Source organism: Trachemys scripta, chromosome 4, assembly GCF_013100865.1.
Source record: "Trachemys scripta elegans isolate TJP31775 chromosome 4, CAS_Tse_1.0, whole genome shotgun sequence".
NCBI lineage: Eukaryota > Metazoa > Chordata > Testudines > Emydidae > Trachemys > Trachemys scripta.
Window position 1 is genome coordinate 58,401,151 of NC_048301.1, and position 20,948 is coordinate 58,422,098.

General features: G+C 40.6%; 1 protein-coding gene across 3 annotated transcripts in view; it reads right to left on the minus strand.

Moving 5' to 3' along the window:
- The window catches only part of FSIP1 (fibrous sheath interacting protein 1), a 164,285-nt gene that overhangs the window by 120,746 nt on the left and 22,591 nt on the right, over nucleotides 1-20,948 (minus strand). For all 3 annotated transcript variants that reach the window (XM_034769043.1, XM_034769042.1, XM_034769044.1), the window contains 2 exons: nucleotides 20,333-20,443; nucleotides 11,810-11,974 (listed from right to left, as the gene is read on the minus strand). In XM_034769043.1, the coding sequence (XP_034624934.1) occupies nucleotides 11,810-11,974; nucleotides 20,333-20,443 (276 nt within the window). The remainder of the gene's footprint in view (nucleotides 1-11,809; nucleotides 11,975-20,332; nucleotides 20,444-20,948) is intronic.

Here is a 20,948-nt window from a genome sequence, read left to right on the forward strand (position 1 = left end):
AAACAAATTAAGAGACAGGCATTTGTAAAAACATTTAATTAAGATGGCATAAGGAGAAATGCTTCGGATAGAAATAAGATTTTCATGAGAACCATCTCTAAGTAAAAAAGAATATTAACCATGGAAAAGCATTCTGGATCCAACTAGACTGATTGCAAAGAGATTAATAAAGTACACTTCTGTAATACCCAAACTGCAGTACTATAGGCTTAAAGCCAGTTGTTAAAGATTTCAGAAACAAAGTCACAGCATAATTCCTAGAACCTGAAAATATATCTAACAGCGAGAAGAAGCAGTTCTCTCCAGGAACTTATGGTAATTAAATGTTTGTACATGATACAATTTTATTTTGGGAATCTACTTCGAAAGTACTATCAAATACAATTCTTGGCAGAAAAAATGGACAGATTTATTACACACACTGGAGGCTAAATTTCTTAAATTAGTGATAGTATTCCAAATGGAAACAAAAATATATTATTTGGAAACGACAACAATGTTCTTTTTATTATTCATCATCATGATTACACTATTCTTTCTTCAGAGACTATGGGTGATATTCTCGCCCCAATGAAGCAAATGGGAGTTTTGCCATTGACTTCAGTGAAGCCAGGATTTCACCTCATGAGTCAAATTCGTCTCCAACAGGAGTTGCACCCATGTCAGAATAATTTAGACTTTGTGCTGCACTGAATTAAGCTACATGGCAGGAATTCTCTCTCAGGCTTACAGACACTGTTTATAAATTTGCTGCTCTTCACTGTAAAAAAAAAAAAACACCAAACCCTAATGCTCCCTCACACAGCAAATTTCCTACATTTCTGTAAGCTGTCTTAACCATGAAGCCCAGAGTCCTGTGCCGCAAGCAGGGCTGAAGCCTGGAACCCTGAGGAGGGCTGAAGGCCAGAGCTCTGCACCCCGAGTGGGGCTACAGGCCCAAGCCCCGCAAGGCTGGAGGTAAGGGATCAGAATCTTTTTGCAGGGGGGAGGAGGGATGATCACAATTTTTTTTTAAAGTCCAAATGGGGTCACCAGCACAAAGTTTGAGAAACACTGAGCTAAAGTTTTAAATTGTTTTATTTTTGAGTGAAGGTATGTAAAAAAAATCTACATTTGTAAACTGCACTTTCACAATAAAGATATTGCACTATAGTACTTGTATGAGGTGAACTGAAATACTGTCTTTTGTTTATCTTTTTTACAGTGCATATATTGTAATAAAAATAATATAAAGTGAGCACTGTACACTTGGTATTCTGTGTTGTAACTGTAATCAATATATTTGAAAATGTAGAAAACATCAAAGATATTTAAATAAATGGTATTCTATTATTGTTTAACAATACGATTAAAACTGCAATTAATCGTGATTTAATTTTTTTAATCTTACAATTAATTTTTTTAATTGCTTGCCAGTCCTAGTTCTAATCCCTGCTCCAAAGCAGACCCACTGGGGATTTGATACTGGGCTTCCCATAGCCCGAGTGAGTGCCCTAACCACTGGTTTATATGGAATAAGGGGGAGTACCACCTAACTCCCTAACTCCAGGAGAGAGTTTGCGGAGATAAGTGCCTCCTGTTGCATAGCCTTGGGCACTGAACTCCCATTGAGGGCCAGGACTTAGGCCATACTTCTCTTCTCAACATTTTATACACACACAAATATAGTGTCGTAGTATATATACACACACACAAATATTATTCTCACAGCAAATAAGATAATACCATAGTGCAAGTTGATAACTTAATTGGTTAATAACATAGTAAAAGGATCCTGATTGATCAATAACTTACACGGAGTAATAATTAAATAACACAGTATTTTGATACCCTGTGCTGCAAAATGTTGCAGGACACATTAAAGAGCCACTTGCAGCTCACAAGCCACAGTCTGAGTTTCACTGTGCTATAGTAGGTTGAATAGCTCTGCCAAAAACAGCTCTCTGAGTTGCAGGGCCCAGATGCCAGAATGTCTCTCCATTACTCTAGGGCATGCCACAGAAGCCAACCTCCCTCCTGCAGCTTTCTCAGCCCTTTATAGGAATCACCTGACCCCTTCCCAGCTGGTCTGTTAATTGAATGTGGCTGGTTGTCCCCAGATGTCCAGCCCTTAAAGGGGCAGACTACCTTGTTACACAATTACAGCTTCCCATTTTTAATTGAGGATGGGGTGGAGAGCTAAAAAGATAGTGCATGCTTTTTCAAAGTGTCACAGAAGTATATTAACAGTTACATGCAGGCTGCACAGGAAAGACAACTATATAGAGAGAGCTTGCAGTTCAACTATAAAGTACAGTTCGGGGAGAAGTTAAAACAAAATAGCAGATGCTTGAAAATGTTCCAAATTATCACACACATTAGCCACAACATTATTTGGCCAGAATGCTTGGTGCAAGACGAACTGTTCCCAAAAATGATCTTAGGAAGTACTTATGCTAGTTTAGGTCTCTAGAAATAAATAAAGTAAGGGATTTATTTTGTTAGAAAAACAGGAAATGCCATGAAAAAATTGAAAAAGGTATCAGAGGCTACTCCAGTTTGCTCTGAAGAAGGATCAGTTGCACTGTTGTTGCTTTAGTTATTTTGTTTTAGAAGCTCACAGAAACCTCAAAAGCACAGATGTTTCTTCTTTGTACCCATAGTGATTAAAAATATATCAATGCAGGCAAAAGAGAATGAAGTGTAATGGAGAGAACTAGATTAATATAGATATAGTCCTAAACTGTCCTATACCCTGAAATATTTTAGTATAACATGTCTCTGTTGTCAAATATTTATAACCCTAGTTAAATTTAGTATTTTTATATTAAATGACAGCATCTGATAGGGTTCATGCTTTATTTTGACATCCTACGTATTGAAATCATATCTTGGTTCTACCAACAAAATCCTCTTTTTTAAAACTGACAGAGTAGCATTTGGGACAGTCTCCAGTTACAGGAAATTGTTATACTTCTGGGGGTGGGATGGGGGAGGGTGTTCACCTGAAAATCTAACTTAGAAAAGAGAACCCTCTGAAAAATGTTTTACTTAGTGCTTTAAAAACAACACACACACTTCTCTGAACATTCCAGTTGCATGGTGCACGGTCCCAGACCCCACTACACTCCATGCATCATTCTGAAGTGATCCTCCAGTTGGGACATAGACAAAATGGATCTTTCCTGGCCCCTTAGCAAGATACTTGTTAGCCCAAGGGAAAGCCCAATGGGTGGGAGACAGGTGATGTAGACTCAATATTTCTACTCACTTGTGGTAATAATTCTGTAGTATTTTTAGTAAAATAATTTTTGCCCTTCACAATCCTCATTACTGAAACAGACCTTTATCCTCCTACCTTAGAAGGGAGACAAGTATCAGCCCCACCCCCCATTTTACAGAAAAAATAACCGGAAGGTTAAACAAGGTGGTTTCTGGCTGAGCTGGGAATAGAACCCCGGGATGAAATCTTGGGCCCACTGAAGTAAAAGGGAGTTCTGACAGAAACTTCAGGGGGGCCAAGTTTTCACCCTAGGTCTCTAATATGGCAACTCCAAGTCTCATCAAATCTGTGTGCTTAGCCTGGGGAGTTTGTAACATGGAGTGGTTCCTGCATGTGTAACTCATTGTTTCAGTATGCTACACATTCCCCCTTTACTGTCTGGCCACAGAGGATAACAGCCTACCAGATTGAAAATCTCTTCCATTTGGCAAGGTAGGTAGCCCTGGTGGCAGGTTTCCTACTGCCAAGAAGGACTTGTCTGACAGGGTCCAAACAGGAGAGCTCCATCAGGTTCAGCCATGGAGCTTCCATGCCATGAGGTGCAACAACTCGAGGTTCGGGTGCTGCAGACGGCCATGATCCTGAGTTAACAAGTCCGGGAAGAGTGGTAAGGTGATCAAGGCTTCCACGACCATTTCAAGGAAGGGTGTGTACCAGTGTTGGCAGGGCCAGGCTGGAGCTATTAATATCACCGAAGCTTCGTCCCTTTGTACTCTGAGGAGCACCTTGTGAATGAGAGGAATGGGAGGGAACGCATATAGGAGGTGGTCCCCCCATGAGAGAAGGAACACGCCCACGATAGAGCCTGGGCTGTGATTCAGAAAGAAGCAAAACTGCTGACCCTTCCTGTTGTGTCCTGTTGCGTCGCATGTACGAGCAGTCATATATCCCAGGAGTTTCAGGCAGTTTCAGGCAATTCCTTGCTGTGGTGGTGGGGAACTGCCTGAGACTTCAAATGATATCACCTAGGGCCCGGAATCTCGCTTCTGGGAGGTATGTCCCAGCCTATGTCGAGTCCAGTACCGCCCCTATAAATTCTATCCTCTGAACCGGGGACAGCATTGATTTCCCCATGTTCAGGAGAAGGCCCAGTTTGTCAAATGCTGTTCTTATGAAGTCCACTTGTGCCTCCACTTGAACCCTGGAGCAGTCCTTGATGAGCCAGTCGTCGAGGTACTAAAACACCTATACCTGCCGCCTGTGCAAGAATGCGGCCACGACTGCCATGCACTTGGTAAATACTCGAGGCGCGGCTGACAGCCTGAAAGGGAGGACTGTGAACTGGTAATGGGTGTGGTTAACCTCAAACCTGAGTTACCTTCTGTGGGACGGTGTGATAGCTATGTGAAAGTACGCATAATTCAAGTCAAAGGCAACATACCAGTCCCCTGGATCCAAGGAAGGGATAATGGAGGCCAAAGAGACCATGTGGAACTTCAGTTTCTTCATGAAGCTGTTGAGATCTCACAGGTCTAGGATGGGCCTGAGGCCGTCTTTGGCTTCTGGTATTAGGAAATACAGAAAATAGAAGCCCTTGCCCTTCAGCTCCTGAGAAATCTCCTCCACTGCCCCCAGCGACAGAAGCAATTGCACCTCCTGTACGAGGAGTTGCTCGTGAAAAGGGTGCCTGAAGAGGGACGGGGAAGGGCATGAGGGCAGAGAATTAGAGGGAGTATCCCTTCTCTACCGTGTGGAGCACCAACGGTCCAATGTGATACGGGCCCACACAAGGTATAAAGGGGATAGTTGGGATGAAAAGGTAAGGTAGAATGGATCCAGTTGTGGCACTGGTATGTCGTCCTCGAGTGCACCTTCAAAAGGTCTGCTTCTGGCCCGAAGACGGCCTGGATTGGCCAGAGCCCCGGCCTGAGGACGGGTGCGGTCTTTTCCTGCCACTCCTCCGAGAACCATCCTGCCGGTTCTGCGGTTGGTAGAACCACGAGGGAGGCTGAGGCCAGAAATGCTTCCAATGAGTCATGGGGGTATGGAGGCCCAGGGACTTGAGGGTGGCCCTTGAGTCCTTTAAACTGTGGAGTCTTTTATCAGTTTTCAACGAGAAGAGGGTCGAACCCTCGAAAGGGAGGTCTTGTACGTCTGCTGGACTTCATAAGGAAGACCTGAGACCTGGAGCCAGGAGCTCCTCCTCATGGCCATTCCGTAGTCATGGTGCGCGTGGCCGCGACCGCTCCATCCAGCACCACCTGCAAGAAGGCCCAGGCAATGAGTTTGCCCTCCTCTACCAGCACAGAGAATTCTGTGAGGAAGTCCTGTGGCAGCAGCTCAGCTAATTTGGCCATCACTCTGTAGGCATTGAAAGAGTACCTGCTCATGATGGCCTGTTGGTTTGAGATGCGGAACTGCAATCCCCCCGTTTGAATAGACCTCCTGGTTTTTCAGGGAGGGTCCCTGGTAGCCCTGGCGCTTGTGCTGCTTGGCTGCATCCACGACCAGGGAATCTGGTGGGGGGTGGGTATACAGATGTTTGTATCCCTTGGAGGGGACAAAATGCCTCCTTTCGTTCCTCTTAGATGTAGGGGGAATGGAGGCCGGAGTTTGCCATAAGGTTTTTGTGGTCTTATTGATTGTTTTTATCAGTGGTAGGGTAATGCAGGAGAGACTGGAGGGGGCAAGGATGTCTACCATGGGGTCAGCATCCTCCACCACTGCCTCCGCCTGGATCCCCAGGTTCTGGGCCACACGCAGCAACTGCTGCAGGACCCTGCTATCCTCCAGGGCCAGGGCGGTTAATGTGCCCACCACAGCCTCAGCCAGGGAGGACAAAGGGGAGAGGGGCCTGCTCCCTCCTATTGGTGCCGAGGGAGTCACGCGGTGTCTGGTGCTCCCAAGCCGCTGTTCCCGCTATCGCTGGTGCCGGAACCACCGATGCTGAGGCCTCCGGTGCTGAGGTTGCCAGGCCCGCTATCGATGATGCTGCTGACAGAGGTACTGAAGCTGGCGGTGTCGGTGTTGACATTGACAGAGCCAGGGCAACAGAAGCAGGTATCACTACCAACCATGCCCCCGGGGCCGATGGCCCAAAAGACACCGACACCGATCTGGACCACGATCCATTGTTCTGATCCTGGCTCTGATGGTAAGCCCAGGGTGTCCAGAAGGGCCACTGCGTCGGGGGTTGCCACTGGCCTGGCCACGGCGCTGGACAGGGCTGCTGGTCACGCCGGGGCCTGAACCTTCTGCTTCTGGTCCTATAGGAGCAGTAGGATTCCGCCTCCTACTCCAAGGTCTCCGAGTACAAAGATCATGGAGGAGCGGTGCTGGCGGGTGATGCTCGGAACTGGGGGACCAGTGTGGCTCCCCCACATGGGCAGCCCATGCCAAGAAGTGCCATGCAGGGGATGGAGAGCGGCATGCCATCATCACCAGCTTGACCCTTGATGGTATCGGGGGTCAGGCAGTCACGGCAACCTGTCTCTCCTAAGAGGGGAAGACAGCGCCGTGAGCCTCATGAGGTTCTGTGCCACCTCGTACACCTCTAGCATGGAGGGGAGCTGAAGCTCTCGGCCATGCCAGTCTGAAGACTGGGCAGGAAAGGAACAGGGACTGGCTGGGCAGGGAACTGGGACGAGAAGCTGGAGGAGTGGAGTCAGACCGGGTACGCAGAGACAGAGACATGACAGAGGGACAGGTTGGAGGGGGAATGGGCAGAATGGTCTGTAACCATTATAGAACACTCCCCTACAGAGCCTGTAATGGAACCCAGGTTTCTTGAGTCTTACTATTCCTCTGCTGTCTGTAAGTATCTGAGAAGACCACTAACAAAGTACATCTCATCCCCTTCTACTGCTTATCTACTACTACTATCACCACCACCACCAGTTACTCCCTTAGTTCAAGTGGTAGATGGCTGTGCAGTGGATCTAAATGTTCTAACCCTGATGATTAACTATGTGGGTGTCAATATGATGTGACATATTCAAAGCTAGGTTTTTGAGTTTGCTTTTTTAATACAGACGCTCCCCGGTTACTTACGCAAATCCGCACTTATGGAAAAGGTTCCATAAGCTAGAAATAGGAGGGGGTTTTTTGTTTGTTTGGGTTTTTTTACATAATTGTCGGGTATACATTTCCGACTTATGCAAAATTCGAGTTACGCAAGGCGTTCAGGAATGGAACAAGCGTAAGTCGGGAGCGTCTGTAAACCTAGGAAGTTACACACACAAAAACCATAGGAAAAGGTTGCCTGTGCAACCTTCATTCTGCTCCCTTGTGCATATTCATTATCGTACAGCTTTTAATTATATGATCAAATACTATTTTTTCCACAGGACCCCTGCTTCAGTCAATGCACAGGATGGAAGGTGTTCGCTTAATAAACAGCTATTCAGTATTTTGCTTCAACCTCATTTTTTCTAATGTGTGGTGCAATGCCTTATTTACTGCACACTATTCAAATCCTGTAACACGGAATTGTCAATTTTCTCCTGGGTTTTCTGTTGTGATCATACCTATGGTATCAGAGTGCTTCACAAACATTAATTTTCAAAACATCTTTGCAAGGCAAGGGGCGGGGGTATTATTTCCATTTCATAAATGAGGAACTGAGGCACAGAGAGATTAAGGTCACCAGTCCCCACTAATTTTAGGTGCCCAATTTGAGATACTGAGGTCCTGATTTTTCAGAGTACTTAGCGTTATACATCACTTTATACATTCAAAGCAAAGTTCCCACTGACTTCAGCTGCCATTGGAAGTATATAGCATTTTTGTAAGTCAGATCCCAGGGTCTCACTTTGGGCACCCAGAAGATGAGGAACACACAATTAGTGACCACCTGTGAAAAAAGTTTGGTTTATGTGACTTGCCTACCATCACATAAGAACTCTGAGGCAAAGATAGGGATAAAATCTAAATCTCCAGGGCAGCATTCAACTGCTTTATTCGTGAGACTATCCATTCTCTTCCCACAATCCCATGACTCCTTCATGAATCATTTAACTGCTGCAACAAATGAGGCAGGGGTTCTACAAACACCTTCAATACATACACCTTCAATACATAAACTTGAGTCATCCCCAGAGCAGGTCCATTCTGTGCAGTGATGGAGGCAGTCATTTTGTGGAAAACATAGCATGCAATCATGTAATTAAAGACATAATGCAGAAACGCCCAAGCAGGCTAAATTAAGGTTACATAGGCAACTTCAATTCTAGCATTTCCTAACTTTCGAGTGCTTGACTTTAGAACCTTAATGTTATTTTACCATAGGTTTTGTGTTTCTAATATTAATATAACTTGAAAGCTTACTTTGAGTGATTACTACTAACTGTCGCTTATCTACCAAATGATGGTGTGTGGAAGGCAAGTGCTAAAAGAAGGTGTGTTTTTTTCCTAGTTTATTCTTTAATATTTTCCCTTTCTTGGTAACTTTTTTTTAAAGGCACTTTTTATTTGCTTAGCCTTTGGCTGAATGATGAAGCATGCAAAACACCATAACTCCATGCCCTTGCATGTATTATTGGTTACCTAATCTCGTATCATATACGCTCATACTCCTATAAATCTTTGGCAGTACAATCGGTGAAAGAGATGCTCTTATTCTGGGGCACATTATATCTGGTGTGGAGCAGATCTGTCACAATTAAAATTTATAAATCAAGTTATTCATTCTAAAAGTTCAACACAATGGATTACAGGAAAAGGAAAATCCCCAGAGCATTCAACAGAAAACACTTGAAGCAAATGTTCTCTTCTTTCAAACCCCAATAACTATTATTATTTTTCAAGCACCCAGAAATGTGCTAGGTGCCTTACAAAGCACCTAAAAGACAGTGTCCCTAGAGTAGGGTGACCAGACAGCAAGTGTGAAAAATCGGGATGGGGTGGGGGGTAATAGGAGTCTCTGTAAGAAAAAGACCCAAAAATTGGGACTGTCCCTATAAAATCGGGACATCTGCTCACCCTACCTTAGAGTGTACAACCTAAATACAATATGACAAACATAAGGGTTACACAGATAATGGAAAGAAGGGAAAGGAGAAGCCAGGATGGAAATGGATGACAAGTTCTGTTTCCTTTATTGTTTAGTTTGGTTACCTTTCTTCCACCTCACTTCTGAAGGAAACATGGCAAAAATGAGTTTTTAATGAGGGATTTCAATTATGTCAAGGATGTTGGTTGACAAACTGGAGAAAGCATTCCAAGAATAAGGGACAGGAGGGAGGCTCTGTCACGAAACTAAATAAAGGGGATATCAAGGATGAAATCGCTTATGGAGCAGAGGAAAAAGCAAAAGGAGACCAACTCAGTGATGTAAAGAGGGGTTATGTGATAAGGCCTTGAAGGCAAGTACGAGAAGTTTGAATTGCAGTGGAGTGGCTCAGAGGAGACAACATCTTGAAGCAACAGACAAGAAAGACTTTTGGCAGCAGCAATTTGAATGAACAGGAGCAGCAGAGGTTAGTATTGAAACATCCAGGATGAAGAGATTGCCATAGTTGAGACAGGAGATGATGAGGCTTTGGTCAAATCAAAAATGGTGGATTTTAGAACCGTTTTGGAAGAAAAAGTTACCGGGCCTTGCCCTTGTTAAAGGACTTTTGGGAGAGAAGGAGAGGTAGGACAAAAACTTTCTCTCCGTCTTTTGCTCTTCATAGACTACTCCTGCAGTTTTTCCAGGCCAGCTTTATCCTGAAGTCCACACAAAAAATAGATCCCTCTCTGAAGTTGGCTTTTCTATCTCTCTTCTGCAGATGTGAAAAGATTCCCTAGTGTTCTGAGGTAATAAAGATTACTTGTTGCTCTTATCTATTTAATAAAAATTAACTGTCAAAAGGGCATTGAAAAGGATTGGAGGAAAGGGTTCTGTTGGTGTTAGGCTGCAGAAGATCAAGGCTTTATTCAGGAGTGCGGTGGTGAGAGTATATTCAGGATTATATATGTATAATAATTACAGTTTGAGAACAATTATCTGGGTACCAATTGATTAACACAAAGTTTAGATAAAACCTATCACCACATTTAAATAGAGAGTATAAAAGGATGCTGGACTGAATTAATAAAGTCCTTTTAAAGGGTTCAACTGTTAGCCATTTGGATGAAATGTACCTTTCTCGTTAGAAAGAATATTTGTGTAAAAACAAAGATACCATATAAAACCTTGCAAACAATTTCCTAAATTAGAATGTCAAAAAAAAAACCCACCTTTATGTACTTCAAAACTGCCAGTTTATGGTCAATTTGTAATCAGTGGCATAGAATATTTATTTATGGAATTAATACACTCTCCAATTCTTTAGTTTTCATAACATACCTAAAAGGTAATAAAATGTTTTTAAACTTTCTATAAAGCATATACACACAGTATTTCAGATGTTGTGTGTTGTTGTTGTTTTTTTGGGGTCAAGTCAACTCAAAAACTTCAGAGCATTTTTCTGCTAAAGCAATGATAGGTCTAATGTGGCCAAACATAGTGCTTCTTATCATGAATAGTCCAACTGACTTCAGCTGGACTGCTCATGGTTATGAGTGTTATACTGGATATGTTTGCAGGATTGGACCCATAAGCCTAAAAACAATGTATATTAACCATATTTATGAATGTAATTAAGTTAACGACCAGTGGGGGTTGCTGCTTCACACACTAAAACATCTGTTCCTAGTAGGGCATTAACATCAGTATCAGGAAGAGCTTCCTCCTGCACTCGGACAGGGAGGAACATTTCTATTATTCTGACAAAATGTCAGAAACAGGATGCCAAAAAGAAGATAATTCAGAATAATGTAAAAATAAAACTAATGATATAATTTCAAAAAACTGTAAACCTCAAGGGAGAAGACAAATTCACTCCTCTTTAGCTGAAAGAGATTTTTGTTTCTTTGATAAATAGATGACTGAGGACATATGGCTTTGCAAATGTATGGCTCTGTAGAAACATCTGTTCCAACAGCACGGTAGATGTAGTACAAGAGAACAAATTTGTGTAAAGAGATGCAAAAATTGGGATATGTCCCTGCATTACTTTTGTTTACAAGAATGAACACCGTACTATACATTTTTAGTCAGCATTTTCAAAAACACACACCAGTATTTTGCTTTAGTCAACCCAAACTTTCTGCCTATTAATTCACAGTACACTACATTACTGAAGACAAGAATGAGAATTTAGATTCCTCCAGGCACAAAATCTGAACAATGCTTTTTTTCAAATAAAAGAACTTTAACACCTTTTACTACTAGCATCCAAAGGGGGATTATTTTCACTACATTTGTTACTGTTTCTAACTGCACATACTTCAGCAACGGATCATGGAAAACCGTCTGAATCTTCAAAAACAAAGAGGAAACTCAATTTTAGTCCCCAAAAGACAGAGCTGTCAGCAACTATGGTAACACCACATTATAAAAGTACAACTGAAGTCCATTGTCTGTTTACTAAAATTCAAGTTACAGTACTCAGATTTTGCATCTGAAACTTCCTGATATATTTAAGTGTATTTTTCACTTTTCTACATGTTTATTTTCATTAAACCTCAACATATATTCCAAAAAAGAAATCTATAATTCATAGGCATTGTGCATTACTGTACCTGATAAATTTGGCTTGGGACTTTTGAGCAGGAGCTGTGACTTGCAGAGAGATCTCCATTAGAGAGTACTACTTGGAGTTTAGCATCTATTTCATTTAGGTGATGATATTCCATTGGTTCAGGTGTGTACCCTTCTCCTGGTATTAGCCAACCAGACACATCTTCCTATAAAAAGTTAAGAGAAACGGTTATTTCATATGACCAAAGAAAATGGCTGTTGAAGGCAAACATCAACATATATTACTTCTCAAAGAAATGTTATTTTGAAGAACTAAAATATAGTGAGCTCTCAATCACATGAGTGCAAATCTGAGCTCCCCTGAAATTAATGATGTTCTTCTAGTGTACCTGAGAACAAAATTTCATCCAATAATTGCAGGCATACATTTTTAATTTTTCTTAAATGATAACTAATCAGCAATTTTTAAAAAGTGTATGCAAACCTTCTACATTAAAAAAAAAATCTACATTCTAAAAAACATACATTTATACCATCATATTTCCATGAACCATTAAAATTTAACAGAAAAAACATACTGCATATGTACAATACAGTTTTGCAATGCTTATAGCTTCTTCTTTCTAAACAAGACAAACATGTCCTCATTAACTTAGAAATCTTCAAATTAAGTCAGTTACCAGAAAGCAAATCAAAAACTAAACCTCAGACTTCTTGGCATGTAAAAATTTGTTTACTTAAATCTCAAAAATCTCAGAGACAGTAATCGAATGGAACTTTATCAACAAATATGTCACTGCATAATAAGAGAAATTTTAAGTAAAAAGGTAGTTTTAAAAAGTTTCAAATGCTTGAAAATATAGGCTCTGAATAAAGGCTCTCCTTCAAACATAAATACCACCTCATTAATGTAATGTATATGCAAGTTCAAGGGTGTGCATAAGCTTCACATTATAACTTCTCCCCAAGAAATCAGATGCCACAGCTAGCACACCAGTATTATCTGGTAAGCAGAGTAGGAACAGGACAGAAATAAGCAGAATCAAGACAAGACTAGCTGAAGGGGAGAAGAATCATGAGGGCCTGCTTTTGTGAATGTCGGGCATACAACTGTATGCAAAAACATGTAGTTTGTTTAAGTTAGTATCTGAATCTTTCCTGCACTGTAAAACATCATTTAGGGCATGTACAAGACTCCACCATCTCTATCATGCTGTATGCTCAAATAGCTACCTTGCTGTGTTTCTATACAGTAATTTTTTTTTACAGGGATAGGTCGTTAGCCTATCACTCAACCCCTTTTCATCTGGTCCCTATGCTTTGAGCTTGGGTGGCTCTACCAGGGGTTAGAACTCCCGCTGGCACAGTTCTCCAGTCACTGGAACACACAGGCTTTCCCGCTGTGTTGAGGTACAGTTCCCAGAGAAGGACACGTGTCTAGTGACACTTTAAACTGGCCATTTAGACACTCAGTTGAGTACCTACGGCAAAATTACACTCTAACATTGGTGTAAATTGACTCAGTGATTTACTCTGGATTTATAGCAGTGATATTTAAATCCCAGTTTTGGGGGGGAGATGGGAGGGGAAATCAGGCCTCGAGTGACTAAGCACTAAGAAATCATCAGTTAATGAATGAATCCTGTCAATAAAGGGCCTAATCCTGCAAGCGTTCTGCATATGGAACTCTCATTGATTTCAGTAGGAGTTCAGCACTTGGGGATTTCGCAGGACTGGAGCCATAATCTTTTGTAGATAAATGGTGCTACACAGAAAAAATTGGTCCATGAAATGACACTGGTAAAAGGAGAAAATAACTAAACATAGCATTCATTTATTACTTTAAATAATAAACTGCTATCACTTCAAAGTGACATCTTACTGTAATTCCAAGGCATTGTATTTTTTTAAAAAAATGAAACTTAAAATGTTTTAAATGTAAGTAATTGAATGAATTGGTGAAGATTCTTTAAAACCAATCTCTTGTGTAAATCAATTCACTAGAAAGAAAGTCATTAACATGCGGTCTGAGAAAAACATACTCATCAGTCCTAATTCAGTGCAATTCAAGTCAAAAATAATACCTTGCAAACTCTCACTATTGTCTTTCCCTGACAATATCTCTCTATGCAAAAACTGATTATATACCGCAGGCTAAAATATGAATTATGTAAGAGAATACACATGTAATTAATAGCAACCAAGAGTTGCCAGAAGTCAGAGGAGTCTGCATACTTTTATGATAAAAACCTGAAATAAACCTGAAAAAAATTAGAAGAGCATGTCAAACTAAATTCAACAGACAACCACAAATTAGTGGCAACATTTACTGTTCTTTTAAAGCAATACATCATGTCCATATAAAAAACAAGAGCCACCTCAACAAGTCAAAAGTTGGTTCTCTAATGGCTTCTCATACAAGGATGCATACGAAAACTAACTGGAGGTGAAGGAAGTTACAAAATCACCTTCTGGAGCCAATTAATGAAAATATCACATCAGGCTGCAGCTTGCTGAGCAAATGAAGAATTGCACGGAAATAAGTACACAACATAACTAGTTCCAGTTTAAAATAGCATGTTACGATGTCGAGATAACGTCTAGAAGCAAGTTCAGTACATACATAATCTCTCTTGTATTCTCAAAACAGCCTTATGATTTTAAGTTTTTCGTAAAAAGAAAACTTCTGAGACTCCTACTGCCAGTTTCCAGTTCATTAAATCAGAACATGCTTTTCCAACAACATAGTAAAGTCTTATTATTATTCTCTTAGAATATTTGAGACAGATTACACTCTTGCAAATTTGATTGTCAAACTACCCTGACAAAGAGCTTTTGAAAAGTTTTAAATGATAAGAAATCTCTTTTACAAAGGTTGTAGATCTAAAGGAAAAATCCTATTTGCATTATTTGACAGTTATCTAGCAGAACTGACTGAATGCACAGTTGCTTAATGCAGAATACAATTCACAGACCATTTATGTAACATAGTTAGGGCGTCTCATTTTTGGTTTTAACCAATAAATACAGACAATACATCCCTGAGGTTAAAAAAATGAAAACTGTGTTTATTGGATAAACATTGGAAAAACACTGGTAATGGTTACTTGTGTCTAATGTCTTGCCTACATAGAGCAGTAATGAGGACTACACGGGTGTGATTTCTTAAGCATGCTAATGTGTTGCACATTATTTGGTCCTCATAGGCCCTGCTGGTTCACACTAAAGGTTCCCTAGTGCGCTTTAACATAGTGCTGTTTGAAACAGCACTATGTTAAAATGCACTAGGGAACATTACAAAGAGATTCTCTATACATTATATTATATACATCACTCATTACAGTATATACAATGGAAACGCCCAGATGCCCCTTGATTTTAAACATCTACAATAAAACTCAAAAATTGCTAAAAAATAAACCCTGGGAAAAAAAAAAAGCTTTAAATATAGTGTGCCAAATTTGTCCTGACTTACATCCCACATAACATCAGTGAAGCCAAGGAGATTGGACGGACTGTAAGTCAGGGCAGTATGTGCCTGGCAAAGAGATGGTCTCCCAGGGCGCACCCTAGGTGAGGGATGAGCTTTAAACTCACACAGCCTTTAATCTTCCATCTCTGGCACAGGTCTGGCTATAGGAGAGAGAGCCCTGACACGGAGTCTGTGGAAGTCCACACCTTCCAGGGCTATCAAAGATCAAAAAGAAAACCACATACACGAACACATACAAAATTACAGCAAGACTCTCTGAAGGAACTAGTAAGCAATAGACTGGTTCAGCACCCACAGGTAAGTCTCTACTAATAGTTCCAAAGTAATGGTTCAGCATCAGGCCCTCCATTCTCTTGAAGGGGGCCTCAACAGGCTCTGGGTCCCTGAGCAGCGCCTGCCTTCTGCTCAAGCCTCTCCGAGAATTGAAGGCTTTGCCTAGAGCAGTTCATTCACCCTCACCAGCCAGTGTCAGGTTTATACACCCTATCACAGTGCCCAAAAGTGTTAATCAGTTCTTGAAACAACAAGTATCGGAGCCCATTCAAAACAGTCAAGATTAGTCATTTTTTTTTATAATTTCCTCAAAATCTTCCCTACCAAAGGTCTCAGGAAATGCCTAGGTCAGATTATAAATCAAATGTGGGGGGAAATAATCCATCTCTAGACTGGTCAGGTCTCAAGTGACCAAGGAAAGCATTTTCCTTTCTGTTTCCCCATGTTGGCCATAATATTCACATTTGTTTTCTACCGATCATTTAATAGAATAATCCTAAAACTGTCACTCCTATTTTCTGGTGTTCACTGTGTATTAAGTCTGCAGCAATACACAAGCATCTCCTAATGTGAGCTGCTGAAAGTCTGTCACACACAATAGAAAGTCTCTGATAGGTATCTAAATAACATGGTGACTGGTTCCAATATGAGAACCTAGGTAGACTGTTGCATTTCCATGGCCATGCTGCCATCAGAGTTGGTATAAGAAACAGCTAAAGCATTGCTAGGCTGAATCTTCATTATTCATCCTAAACAGGTGACTCCTGATACACAGAAAACCTTTATTAACTATTTTTGAAGTTGTTTCCTGTTTTAAAAATCTGAGGGACTACGCATCTAGAGAGAAGACATAAATCTGCATGTAGTAGAGAATGCCATTCTTCATGTTTGGAAAATGTATTACTATTTTTGATGTTGCCCACCAAAAAAACTGTTTAAAAGACTTTCAAGTGAAGGCATTTCTGAATGGGTCTCTCAGGTTTTTCTTTTGTAAATGTGAAAAGTGTGTGCTAGAATGTTAAGCATATCAAAAAAAAAAAAAGAGGGCAGAAGAGGTTTGGGGTTTTTTCATTCTGTTTCTATTAGAATCTTAAAATATTTAGGTATCCTATTGACTAAAATGTCATTTTCATGCTGCCAAATCTGTTTCAAGCAGATTTGGCAACATGATCTGGTAGTATGCTCTGAACCATTTTCTGCAGGAATAGTTAACACATTGAGGGAAGGGAAGATTGACTCATAATCTGGTGAGCTATACTTTCAAATTTTGTTCTTCTAAAACTCACCAAATTAAGGATAGAGCAAAAGTGCGCCTGCATTTTCATTAGGCCTCCCCTATTGTTTGTACTTTTAGTATTAATCGTTGCACACCGTTGATTAATTACAATAATCAGCATAGCTTTTTGGCGTTTACAAGATTTTAAAGCATTTTTGGAAGTTTTTGGCTCCTCAGCCCTATTATGCAGCTCCCAGTCAGACGTAACATAACTTCCTATCCAGAGATTTTACTTGCTTCCAATATGCACACCATCTGCCTAGTCTGCTTCAGAGTTCAGACAGAGATTACCCATGTAAATGCTGTGTGATGCAAGTTCCTTTTCCAAGGGTCGGAAAAGAAACGGAGAGGCCAGGTCTTGTCTTCTCATTCCTTGCAGGGCAAAGCTCTGAGCCCTTCTTCAGGGATTAAGAAAAAGTGGATACCCTGATGGGCATTGGTTTCAGAAGGTTCTGGTGCTCTGCAGCAACCTGGCACACTTACAAATAGTGGGAATGTGCAGAGGCTACCCAAAGAACCTACGTTCACTTCCAATCCCAATCTCCACCTGAGCACAAAGTGAATGAGTGAGTTTTGTTCGTCTTTTTTGCGCTACCAAACTAGCCCAGTCTGTTTCCTAAAATCAGCAAGCCTGGTGAGCAACCAACTTACAAAGCTTTCTGGAAACACATTTCCAAGAAGACTTTGTAGATTGCCCGCAATAGAAGTCTTAATCACAAAGAATGCTTTATTTGAAAGGTAAATTTCTCTTCTAAAATAATTTGCAACTGACGGAATACAGCTCTGTATTCACACCATACATATTATTGTAATAATCTTTGTACCCAGTATGCCTTAATAAAGTATTTATGAAAACTCAAATTGCTGGTCTGTACTGTCCTGATAAAATGTGTGTGCAACATTGTATGTGAAGTTATAAGATTCCCCTGTATGATATTATTAACACACATTCCAAACCACACAGCCCTGCCCAGGCAGAAGTCAGGTCTGTCATGGACAAAGGAAGGAATGTGTGTTTGCCTTAATTTGCATTTAAGCAGTAAACAGAGTCATCAAGCAGGAAGGAAAAACAAAGGAAATTCAAATAGGTGAGAAAACCAGCAGGGAATATCCTTCCAGATAAACTCTTTATCTCCTGGTTCTCAGCTGGAAATATTTTTCAAGAGGGGGAAAAACTATAAAAAGGAGGGACAAACAGCCCAAGGCATCACACTCTCTCTCTCCCTGCTCATTTCATTCTCTACACCTGAGAAGACAAAAGGAAACAGCTATTGGACTTTGGGGGCGGGGTCCTGACCTGAGAGTTGGTCAGTAATCTGCTGGAGCATGTGGTGAGAAAGTTTGCTTTGCAACAAAGATAGTTTGTTAAGTAGATTTATTACATGTTTTATCTTTATTTTTCTTGTTACCATTTCTGGCTTTTATGCCTCATTACTCACAGTCACTTAAAATATCTTTGTAGTTAATAAACTTATTTTACTATTTTATCTAACCAAGTATATTTAAGTTGGAGTATCTGGGTACTCTATACAAAACAATAAGATGGCTTATTATTCTCTTAAAAGAATAATGGACTTCATAAGTTTATACTGTCCAGGAGATGGCTGGGCAGATACGACATATATTTCTGGGGGAAGATCCCAGATTGGGGGTGGGTTGAAGTCACCATGCAGTACAACCAAGGCTGGTGAGAGCCAGGGTGTAGATGGTCAGCTGCATTTACACATAGACACTCAGGCAGTGGCTTGCATGCCAGAAGTTTGTTTGTGAGCGGCCCAGATAGGAGCTACTACAGTAAGGCAACGTAGGGCACCCAATGTTGCAGGACAGAGGTGACAAATCCCCCCACCAATCTGGATTATGGCCTGGTATGTCACAACAACATTACACTCTATTAGAAATATATGGCATTATAATGTTTTGATGGTACAACACAGTAAAATACTGTTAGAAAATTCCTGACTTATAAATTTCAACACAATTATAATACTGGATATTGCTTAATCTCAAACTCACTCCCATTCAATTAATGGTGTTAGAATAGTATATGCTTATAACTTCTATGGTGATCCCATCACAAATGGACATAACATTGTTGTCTTCCTTACCCATAACACTTGTTGAGCAATGAACATAACATGATGTGCATCTAATGCAGTCATATTCAACTTTAGGGAAATTATGGTAATGTGTTACCAGAAAAAAAGATGGCACAATAATTTACAGTACTCAGCTAAATTTTTTAAAAGTAGTAGAATCTGATACTATTACGAGATAAAAAATACCGTTCACTTATTTCCCAATCATATATTAACTTTGAAACTTTACATTTAAAAAAATTACAGAAGCTGAACAAAGAGTAAATAGTGTAAATCACACCTTTTCCCCTTAAACCCACTACTTTAAATCTGCAGTAAGACCTGAAAAGAAAGACAAAGCTAGAGATTTATAGTTTGATAATTGGGTCAGACCACCGGGCCATCTAGCCCATGTCCCATCTTCCAACACTGGCCTGTGCCAGATGCTTCAGAAAGAATGAACAGAACAAGGCACTTTATCGAGTGATCCAGTTTCAGCTTCTGGCAATCAGAGGTTTAAGGACACCCAGAGCATGGGGTTGCATCCATGGCTATCTTGGCTAATAGCCATTGATGGACCTAGCCTCTGTGAACTTACCTAATTCTTTTTTGAGCCCACTTATACTTTTGGCCTTCACAACATCCCCTGGCAATGATTTCCACAGGGTGGTTGTATTGTGTGAAGAAGTACTCACCTGATGCTTTTTAATTTCATTGGGTGACCCCTGGTTTTTGTGAAGAGGTAAACAACATATCCCTATTCACTTTCTCCACATCATTCATGATTTTATAGAGCTCTATCCTATCCTCCCTTAGTTGTTTCTTTTCGAAGATGAACAGCCCCAGTCTTTTTAACCTCTTCTTTTATGAAAGCTGTTCCGTACTCATAATAATTTTTGTTGCCCTTCTCTGTACTTTTTCCAATTCTAATACATCTTTTTTGAGATTAGGCAACTAGAACTATACGTAGTATTTAAGGGGTAAGTATACATTTAAGGGGTTTACATAGTGGCATTATGATGTTTTCTGTCTTCTTATCTATCCCTTTCCTAATGGTTCCAAACATGGTTAGGTTTTTTGACTGCCACTGCACATTGAGCAGATGTTGTCAGAGAACTATCCACAATGACTCCAAGATCTCTTTCTTGAATGGTAACTGCTAATACAGACCCCATCACTTTGTATGTATAGGTTGAATTATGTATACCAATGTGCATTACTTTGCACTTACCAACACTGAATTTCATCTGCCATTTGTTGCCCCGTCACCCAGTTTTGTGAGACCCTTTCGTAACTCTTCGCAGTCTGCTTTGGACTTAACTAACTTGAGTAATTTTGTATCATCTGCAAACTTTGAGGTCAACTCACTGTTTACCTACTTTGCCATATCATAAACATCCATGAAAATCCAGTCACGAATCAGTGCAAATTAAAATCATCATACCTCAATGCCTTGAAGTTCACTGCCATTGTCTTCTATATCTTTCAACAGTTCAACCAATCTTTTCTTCTCTTCCGGTAGCATAACCAGTTGGCTCCCTGAATCCTTTGCCAGCTGAAGTATTTATGGATAGAAAGCATTAAAAATAAAACTATAAAACTGGGTTTGCTCACAATACTGACAATGGAAAACAGGTTTTCATTTCTGTGCTACTAATTAAAACCAAAAACCTAGTGATCGAAACCACTCACAAATCTGGTGGCCTGTAGGAAGTAAATTAGTATTCTTATTCCTGTTCATGGCACAGAAGTGTGCACACATCAAAAAAACTCTACCACAACCTTGTTGCAGAGAATGTTAGCAGATGGGTCAAGAACTAAATGATGCATGGAAAGTAAATTGCCCTCTGATAGCAGTAAGTTGCTCCTCTCCATTAGGGTTGAGAAATACTGGCTGAATGGTATAGGACACGTTGCTGTGCCAGGGCCTTTGCTATAACTGTTCTGTAGATAGAGAATTTCAAGTCATTCAGTGTCCACCCATTATCTTTTAAGAACACCAAACATTGCTTTTGATATTTTTGGAAACAGGTTATAAAGAAGTACTTGTCTACAAAATG